This window comes from Charadrius vociferus, unplaced genomic scaffold (assembly GCF_000708025.1).
Source record: "Charadrius vociferus isolate BGI_N301 unplaced genomic scaffold, ASM70802v2 scaffold92, whole genome shotgun sequence".
NCBI lineage: Eukaryota > Metazoa > Chordata > Aves > Charadriiformes > Charadriidae > Charadrius > Charadrius vociferus.
Genome location: NW_009647874.1, coordinates 4,606,442 through 4,616,785, shown reverse-complemented (window position 1 = coordinate 4,616,785; position 10,344 = coordinate 4,606,442). Strand labels below are relative to the sequence as shown.

At 42.1% G+C, this 10,344-nt stretch overlaps 1 protein-coding gene across 2 annotated transcripts in view; it reads right to left on the bottom strand.

The window, feature by feature from the left end:
* Window positions 1-3,581: 3,581 nt before the first annotated feature.
* REV1 (REV1, polymerase (DNA directed)) overlaps window positions 3,582-10,344 on the bottom strand; it is a 48,411-nt gene continuing 41,648 nt past the window's right edge. For both annotated transcript variants that reach the window (XM_009883084.1, XM_009883085.1), the window contains exons 18-22: window positions 9,280-9,388; window positions 8,000-8,211; window positions 6,571-6,727; window positions 5,426-5,528; window positions 3,582-4,004 (exon numbers count right to left, since the gene is read on the bottom strand). In XM_009883084.1, the coding sequence (XP_009881386.1) occupies window positions 3,893-4,004; window positions 5,426-5,528; window positions 6,571-6,727; window positions 8,000-8,211; window positions 9,280-9,388 (693 nt within the window). In that variant the 3' untranslated portion in view covers window positions 3,582-3,892. The remainder of the gene's footprint in view (window positions 4,005-5,425; window positions 5,529-6,570; window positions 6,728-7,999; window positions 8,212-9,279; window positions 9,389-10,344) is intronic.

Sequence of the window (10,344 nt, the reverse complement as noted above, 5' to 3'; positions counted from 1 at the left end):
CCCTCTCTCCAAAATAAAATAGAATAAATTGAATTTTTATTACAGAACTAAAGCTCTTTCACTTTTATACTGATGAGATCAGTACTGCAGTATTTGATTAACCAAGCTTCTGCAGACTTTGTGATTCTTGGGACATTTTTGATGTAAGAAGTACTTCTTTATTTATGCATACCTCTTCCCTTGGCTCTCTTTTCCAACATTCTTCTGCTTTGTGCCTATAGAATTTTTTTTTAAATAGAAAATTAGGCAATTGGATATTTCTGTATTTGCTTTGTGTGGAAAAAAAATGATGTAAAGCATAGTTGGCCGCCTTTTACTGCTTGTACAGTTCATGAAAGTCGACCTGTAATCATTATAACGCAGAGCCGCAAATAAAGGAGATGGACACAGAAGCCCATTTGTTTTACAGTTTGCTTCAATACACAAAGTTTCACTTCATGGGCTGTGACAGGCGTGGAAATGCCAGGTGGAGGCTTGCCCCTCTGTGCTTGGCAGAGTCATGGAGGCGTGTTGCAGCAACGGTGTTTCTTCCTCCAGCTTCACGTCCCCTCGTGGAGCACGTGCTGCATGCGGTGGTGATCTCAGTGGCTCAAGTCTCTTACAGCGTTCCCGAAGCACCGGAGTTGTCAGCTGGGTGTCTAGCGAGTCACAATTCCCAGAGGGGCTCTGCTGGGAGGAGTTTAGAGGTGTCATCTCGACTCTGAGCAGCAGCTGGAGAAGTGGTAAGCACCTGCAAAATGGTTGTCTGCAAGCCAGGGGTGACTGGATGCTGCATCGGAGCTGTCAAGGCATCTGACACCGCGGGACCGAACCCCTTCAAAAGGCGTTTGGTTGATATTGTTGGTGATGAGGAGTCAGTCTGTAATCGCAGTGTTCTCCTACTCTTCCTTCCCCCGTGGTTCCCTGCTCAGGATGACAGCCTGACACATCCCTGGTCAGGCAGTCTCTCCTGATAACGTAGAGCTCATGTTGAGAGGAGCTAAACAAACACTTTTGAAAAGCACAAGCTGAAACAAAATCGATAATGATCTTACATGTAGCTGAGATTTTTAGCATTTAAAATATTTACAAGAATTTAACTTGCAATAAGCAGTTCGATCAGATTTCTTCTGTCACTTAGATTACTTTTTTTTGTTGGAAAAATCTGAATTTTATAATTTGGATTGTGCAGACTCCATTACAAAGGAACATTTAACAACTTCCTTCCTTTGGCAATGGAATTTTAACTTGCCGGATTTTCTTTTTTTTGGTTTGTTAGACTTTAAACTTGCCATTGAAAAGGACCTTTTCAGTGTGGCTGGTGTGTGGTGCAAATTCACATCGCTGGGTGTGTCGCTGCTTTAGAGTAGAACGGTCACAGTGAGGAGACTGCATTTAATTGTTACAATTTTTCTTTTGCAAACTATGCAATCGTGAAAACTACACTAATAAAAGAAGTTCTTAACTTAAGAACCCAGATGTCAAACGTGGTTGTGATGTACTCTTGATTGTTTCCTCGAATGGGGGGTGTTCTTTCCACAGGTAAAAAGGCTGAGAAAAAGGTGGTGCTATTTTTGTGGGTTGCTGTTGTGGAACTTACACATTCGATAAAAGGCTTTAGGGAAGCAGGTAACTGTTGAATGTAGTATTTAAGGGCTTCAGCAGGGATTACTGAGAGACGATGAAATTATCATTATGAATAGCCTCACTCAGTAATGCTTTGAGAGTCCTTTTTTTTTTTAAAAAAAAAAAAAGTTTCAAGTATGTCTTGAGCAGCACCTGCAAACCCAGAGCTGCGTACCTGAAATCTAATTGGTAAAATACTTGCTTGAATTTCAGTAAATATATTCCCGTGTGCGTGAACTGTTCGCATGCCAGTTTTCTTAAATGGGGTGGGGGGAAGGCAGCTTCAAAAGCAGCAGCTAAAGGGGCTTTGAAAGACCCAAACTAGACACAAGTGCAAACCCGGACAGCTTGAGCTGAGCTGAGGTCCCTCTCCCTTCCCCTCCCTGTAGACAGGTATCTACACACAGATGCCGTTCTCTGGACAGGTAGCTAACAAGCAGCTAACCTGAGCTAACTTAGGGATTGCGTGCAGTCATCAAGTCCAAAGCCTGCCCTGTGCTCAGGTCACCCAGGACTCTGTCTAGTTGGGTTGTGAGCATCTCCACTGCTGGAGGATCCACAACTCCTGTGGAAAACCTGTTCTGGGGGTGGGTGGGTGTTTAAAGTAATGGTTTGTATCAGTTTGTGCCCTTTCACTTGATATGACAGAGGAGTGTCTGTTTTCACCTTCCTTATTCTGTCATTGGGTGTCTGTACACATGGTAAGATTTACCCCTGCCAGCCTTTTCTCCAGGCTGAAGTCCCAGCACTCTCAGCCTCTCCTTGTCTTATGAAAGAAGAGCCACTCACTTAAGCAACTTTGTGGTTCTGTGTTGGCCTTGCTCTGTATGTCCATGTCCTGAGAACTGCAGCCAGCAGCACTCCAGGTTTGTCTCGCCTCCACTGACCTGCTGGTGATGCTCTTCCTGGCGCAGCCTGGGAGGCTGTTGGCTGCCTTTGCTGTGAGGGCGCATTACTGGCTCAAGCAACCCACAGGGCCTATCTGCAGTGCTGCTTTCCAGCCAGCTGGCCCTCAGTGGCCGGGGTAGCTCTTCCCTGGGTAGAGAACTTTGCACTTCTTGTTCAACTTCACGAGGTTCCCACCAGCCCATTTCTCAGGTCTGTTGGCCTCTGGATGCAGCACAGCCCTCTGCCACATCAGTCCATCTTGTGTCATCAGCAAACCTGCCCAAGGGTTGTGCTCCACCCCATCATCCAGGTCATTAATGAAGATGACAAATGGGGTTTGGCCTGGTACTGTGGGGTTATGCCACTTGGGACTTTTAATCTCCATCTCTTCATCAGCTCATCTACTGGGATGTTACAGGAGATAGATGTTGTTTCACTTGACTTTAATAAGGCTTTTCATACTACTACCCTTCCCTCATCCATCACCTTGTTGTAGAAGGCTGCCAGGCTGGTACCTCTCCCAGTGTGCGCTACAAGTGTGCCTAGGGCCCAACCGGGAGCTAACACGCTGTCGCTGCTGTAACCTGTGCTGCAGCCACTGAAGTGACTGCAGAGCGCTCCCCACTCTGGCTGTCCTGCTGGCTGCAGCTCCCGCCCTGTGCTAGGGCTAGCTACTCCCTAGCTGCGGTACAGCGGTGCTTTTGGGTAACTGTTGAAGGTCTCCATTTGTCTTCCTCCCCCTACACACATCTCCAGAGGTGACAGAACACGTAAATACAGAGAGTTCAGAGAGCAACTGTGCTTCAGCTAACACTGTGTGTGCTTTGGGAGCAGCTGGGCCACGCTGGTTTCTGTCTTTGAAGGATGAAACTGAAAATGAGCTAATATTCTTCCCTCGGCTTAGAACGTGGAATAAAGTCAGCAGAGAAGAAACAGAAGGCAGGCAGGTGAATGTACCACTGGCTCCTACACTTGTTGAGGCGGTGTCACTGTGTGAAACTTTGTGAAATGAATCAAAGCTGCGGCTTGAATAAAAGGGGTTAGCTATATTCAAACTGAAGCATCACAAAATAGAATCCGTACAAAAATATACATACAGTTCTTTATTAAACAACTGTAAACACTTCACTGTAAAAATCCATAAAACTTTATAAACAAACATTTTGTAAATAGATTCTATACTACAATAAAAGAATTTTAACACAATTATTTACATGCAATACTGACAAATTTGGCACTTTCTGAAAAGAAATGTACAAAACACTTTGTTGTTTAAAAAGAAATTTGAAATTATAAAAACTCAGGGCATTACTATCATGCACTTTGCAAATACCTCACAAGCACTTATGGCACAGCTAGCAGAGAGCTCCAGGCTCTCATCAAGCTCTTTACTACAAGTTCAGATAACTTTTAATGTGCTTCCGTAAGTTTGTTGTAGAACTACCTGAACATTGTCAAGAATGAAGTCAAATGCCATATTCCAAACTGATTCCACAGATGACTGCATTAACCTGAAAGGCAAAAGGAAGGAGAGAGAGAAAATTACCATTACAGAACCAGTCGTTTTTACAGTAAGTTTTGGTCTTCATACTGGAAAACAAGATCACAACAGTTCACTAGGAATGGTGTTTTGATCCAGTCTTGGTAAAGCCCTACCTCTGCAAATACACCAAGTATCATCGCATGCCACAGATCCCTCTGCCATTCGGTGGTGAAATTTCTGATTTGAACGGTGTCACACCACCTTGTAACTGTTAGCATTTTGCAGTGGCTGTACGCCTACGGTTGAAGTGGTGACCTTCTACCAACCTCATTCTGAAGAATCAGAAATGGGAAGATTCTGGATCTTGATCTCATCCCAAGACATACAAGCTACTTTTTTCTTCCAAAGAATGCCAAGGGTGATTAAGACATTTAAATAATAGGCTTTGGGGGCACAATATTGTGTTTATTGCTAAAAATGGAACAAATCATGGGAGGCCCACAGGCAGCTATGAGCTGCCTCTATCACTCAGCTGCTACTAGAAGCAAATTAAGGATATGCCCAAGGAAAACAAAGCAGCTCCGTAGTCTCAAAATCCCCTTCTAGATCACTATTACAGGAGAGCAGAGGGTTCCTACACATACAGCTTTGGAAGACCTAACATCAGCATCATATGGACAACTGTGTATCATCCAACTCCTGATTCCTTGTCCTACACTTGTTACCAGGCTTTGGAGAGACACAGTGCCATCAGTGCAAATCTCACATACAGGGACCAGGAACCAGGACATGATGCTTTTTGAAGAGTTTTACAAAGAATTCGCTATACAGCCTTCTACAAAACAGTTAACTACACTGTGCGTTTTGCATTTTCTGAGGCCTAAAGACATCCCATAATACAAAACCATGGTGAAGTTTTTACACTGCTGTAGTCTTTTGGGTGTTGATTAATTCCATGACAGCTGAGCTCCATAGTTAAGTATCAGTTAGTAAGCAAGTCATAAATGGAACTTGGGCCTCCTGACTCACGGGAAGAGTAATAAGAGCACAATAACTAAGTAATAACAAAGGATTTAATAGGTTGGAGGTGAGACAGGATCTGGATACAGCAGGAGAATGAAATCAGATGAAATCAAAGATCTAAGGTGCCATGAAAAATGGATGAAAACAGGATGAAGAACAGGGACAATGCTGACAAAAAAGATATCCTTTGTCTAGAAACAAAAGACTTCATAGCAAATACTATTAAATGCTACTCAGTTTTCCACAAATTACCTGTTTTAACAGCCCAACTTCTCCCCTCCCCAGTTTTTGAATAAAATTTAAGCTTAAAATATTTATACTCATCAATAGAATGTCTAATGGGCTTGTGGCCTCACATTGAAGCATCTAGTGCATAAATTCTAACAAAAATAGTCTACATGTCACAAATACTAGCAATTAAGCTACCTTTTCATGTACTTAACAACCAGATCTAACTTTTCCAAATCTTTTTCTTCTATTAGATCAGTACAATACTTCACAACCTGTAGAATGTCTTCTTCCATAGGATCTGTAATAAAAAAAAAAAAACAACAAAAAAAGGAGAGAACTTTTCTCTAAGTATACTTAGAATATAATCATAGAATAACTGGAATATAATAGAAAGAAATTCTACAGTTTTAGAGCATCAGGGACCGATCTGACAATCGCTGTGTTCCCATAACTCCCCCCCAACACCAGAAGTTGTGTACATAAAAGGACTGCAAGGTCCTGAAATATCTGTCTCATAGACCTCTTCTTTTTCTTCAGTAAGAACAAATGACAGCCAAGCTAATACTAACCAAAGGGAAAAGAATCATAGAATGGTTTGGGTTGGAAGGGGCCTTGAAGATCACCTAGTTCCAACCCCCCTGCCAGGGGCAGGGACACCTCCCACTAGACCAGGTTGCTCAAAGCCCCATCCACCCTGGCCTTGAACACTTCCAGGGATGGGGATTTAGAATGGAATGGCTGTTTTGAAACTCTTAGGAGAACAGTAACGTCCAGGGTATGAAAGATCTCACAGGTCAGATTTCCCAAGATTTTAAAGTGTTGCTAATTGTTTGACATAATGTTAAAATTCAAATCACAATTTAGGCAATGGTGTTACACTTTTACACTTTATTCTAGATTTTTTTCCAGCAGTTATCTTGGGGAAAAAAAAAAAAAGCAAGCATTCCTTTGCCTCTACTCTAAAATGACACATTCATGGAATTCCCTTTCAATAGCTTTCATCCTAGTGGTTGTAACACGTTGGACAAAATAAGGAAAACCTCCCACACAAATAACATCAAGGCATAAGACAAGGGCCTGACAAATGGGTTGAAGAGAAAGCAGGTAGATTTTCATGATGTTAAGCAAGAAACAGGAGCTGGCAAAAACACAGAATAACAACTGAGTAGGAAGAATCAAGTTACTCCAAGATTGCAAGGCAGTAAGACTTCAAGATTACTCTGAAAAAATTAACCAGTGAAAGGAAGAGTGAACGAAGAAGGATGAAAGTACAAAAAGCCTACTAAAAATATTTTTCCTTGTGATGCATGTAAGATCACCACTAGCATGACATCCCATACCTGAAATAGTTGTAATCCATTCTTTCAACAATGTCTTTACATCGTTGAATTCAACAGCTCCAGCGAGGTTGGGTGCTTGAGGCCTAAATGAACCAGGCTGTTCAGCTTGCAGAGCTGATGGGCCTGAAGAATCTGAAGTAGATGGAACTGCTTCTGGCTGTTCCAAAAATAAAAGTTGATAATGCTCAGTCTGACAAATATGGTAACACCACATATATACATAGATAAAGGTCTAGTAAAAAATCCAGTAAAGAAGACAGGCTGCATTTCACAGAATCACAGAATGGTCAGGGTTGGAAGGGACCTCTGGAGATCATCTAGTCCAACTCCCCCGCCAGAGCAGGGTCACCTACAGCACGTTGCACAGGATGGCATCCAGGCGGGTTTTGAATGTCTCCAGAGTGGGAGACTCCACAACCTCTCTGGGCAGCCTGTTCCAGTGCTCCAGTACCCTCAAAGTAAAGAAGTTCCTCCTCATGTTCAGACGGAACTTCCTATGTTCAAGCTTGTGCCCATTACCCCTCGTCCTATCACTGGGCACCACTGAAAAAAGACTGCTCCCATCCCCCTGACACCCTCCCTTTAAGTATTTGTAAGTATTAATAAGATCCCCCCTCAATCTTCTTTTCTCTAGACTAAAGAGAGCCAAGTTCCTCAGCCTTTCCTCATAAGAGAGATGTTCTAATCCCCTAATCATCTTCGTAGCCCTTTGCTGGACCCTCTCCAGCAGATCCCTGTCCTTCTTGAACTGGGGAGCCCAGAACTGGACGCAGTATTCCAGATGCGGCCTCACCAGGGCAGAGTAGAGGGGGAGGATGACCTCCCTCGACCTGCTGGCCACACTCTTCCTGATGCACCCCAGGATGCCATTGGCCTTCTTGGCCGCCAGGGTACATTGCTGGCTCATGGTCATCCTGTTGTCCACCAGGACTCCCAGGTCCCTTTTCACAGAGCTGCCCTCCAGGAGGTCAGCCCCCAACCTGTACTGATGGATGAGGTTATTCCTCCCCAGGTGCAGTACCCTACATTTGCCTGTGTTGAATTTCGTAAGGTTTCTCTCTGCCCAACTCTCCAGCCTGTCCAGGTCTCGCTGTATGGCGGCACAGCCTTCTGGCGTGTCAGCCACTCCTCCCAGTTTTGTGTCATCAGCAAACTTGCTGATGGTACACTCTATCCCTTCATAGGGATTCATTGATGAATATACTGAACAGGACTGGACCCAGTACTGACCCCTGAGGGACACCACTTGTTACCAACCTCCAACTAGACTCTGCACCACTAACCACCACCCTCTGAGCTCTGTCTGTCAGCCAGTTCTCAATCCACCTCACTGTCCATTCATCTAAGCCACAATTCCATGTTTGTGAACATGGGCTAAGTCTAAAGAAACATGCATAGCTTTACTGAAAGCTGTTAGTGTTAAAATTACCTGAGCAGCTGTTGCTTCTTGTTTCAAGAAACCATCTATTAGCTTCTGTGGGCTTCCAGATGTAGCCGGCATATTTTTTGCAGGGCTACCAGCAAGTTTGTTTTTCAAAGGACTCTGAATCTTTTTTACAGGACTGACTGGATTTTTTTTCCTGATTTTTTTCTTATTTTTCATTGTTGCATGCTTCAGGTGTTGGAAAGGATTTTTTGACGCTGAAAAACACAGGAGTAGTGACCGATTGATACATTTAAAATTTAATACTTTTCTATTGAAAGGGGGACTCTCTGCCTTCCATAAAAATCTATGGATCAACTGGGAGAACATAACCTAGATAAAGCAACTTTAACACTCACGTGCCATTCCAGATATGGGCAATGTTCTAAATATTTGAAAAACACTGCTAGACATTACTGTAGTCAGAGGATACTCAACTATTCATAAGCCTTTTAATATCAAGCATTTCAGTGCTTGAATATGAATAGCTGGTGAAATCTGAAGCCTACTGGACAAATTGCTTTGCCTCAGTCAGAGCACTGTCCCACCCAGATACCCACTAAGACTTCCTACCAGTGGTTATCAGCAAAACCAGCAGCAAAAAGCCCCCCAAACAGCTTTTATCAGAGTTTACCAAGGAAATTGCTCTCATTCCATCATACTGCATTAGTCCAAGGACTCTGAAATCAAGGTTTCATTATAATAATGCAGTATTTAACTGGCAATGAGCCCAATGACCTTTCGTACCTATTTTATGAGAAAGCACGTTCACAGGAGATTAATCTTATTTCTTTCTACAGATTACAAAAAGGAGACCTGGGCGATCAGCTCAGAATAAAACCATCCGACTATCAGACATACGGTGAGACGTATCGTATATCTAGTTGCCTGAAATCCATACCAGTGGTATGGGCTGCAGGGAACCACGAGAATGCTAGCTGAACATAGTTTAACTAACTTAGGTACTGAAGATGCAATGCTTAAATCACAAGACATATCAAGTTTAGATTCCATTCTGCAAACATATGGACATGGGTAAGTTTAGTGACACAGTCCCCATGAATTGAATTAATTACCCGTTTAAGTAAACTAGGCATCTGTTTGCAAAATGATAGCACAGCTGGTTCTAATTGACAGTCTGTCAAAAATAAATACAGAAATTCGATTTAGCACAGCATCTTCACAGAAGCTTTAGTTATATTTTCCAGTTTGTTATTTAGGGTTGCATAACTCTCTTTGAATAGTAAACAACTCCTATACAAAACTACTGTACGACATATACTCACCAAAAATGTTAGCAGGTTGCTGTTCTGATTGCTTTTGCCTTTGATCATATGCATCTTTCAGCTCTGCTTGCAACTCAGCAGGTAGTGCAGCAAAAACCTCAGGGTCCACCTGAACGTCACATAAGATTAATTTGATTATTTTACTGGTAAGCAACACTGCTTGCTTTCCTCTAGATCACTCACATAAGAAAGGTATTTACATTTTATGCCAAACAAAAATAAATGAGATATAACAGAAACACTGTAAAATACGTGGTACGTTTTCTTCACATACTTTAGCTTGTAAAAACCATAAAATTTTCCATTTAATATTACTCTACATTCATTACTTTATTAAATTACTATTTATGAGTCTATAATACACTAACCATCCTTATTCACCTACTTTATTCACCACTATCTTTATTCACCTACTGATATACAGTATAGCCATATTAACAGCACAATTAAGTCTAACTCAGAGAACACTCCCTTCAAATTTCCAAACTCAAACACTATGACAATCAGACTTCTGTTCCTCCTTTTCTTTTGATACTTCTATTTCCTGGAAGCTGCTACGCTCCTTAAACAAAACAACCTTGGAAATAGTCTTGCTTCTTTAAGGACAGGAAATGCAAGTCCAGCTACCCCAGAATCTGTACTTTCATTTCTTTAACCCACAGTTGTTCACCCCTTGTTCGACTGATAAAAACACAGTCCCTTCCACCTGTCCTAGGGGCTTGAAATCACTTGTTGTCAACTGCCATACACTCATATGGACAAAATAAAATGTCATGTATGATCAGTTACCTTCCTTCACTGTGTGTCTGAAGTAACAAATTAGTGACAGTCTAGTCTTGTATTCTAAGTTTCCCAATATTATTAGACAGTGTTTTCAGCTCATAATCTGCAAAATCTAATTCAAAAAAGCAAACCCTATCATTTAGAGGATTAAATCTTCCCAGTGGGAGAGTGCCCTTCATTTCTGCAGTAAAATTCAGAGATGTGCACAAACAAAAAAAAATTTATTCAAAGCTACTATTACTATTCTAAGGGCACAATACAATTTCTACCATTATCTGAAAT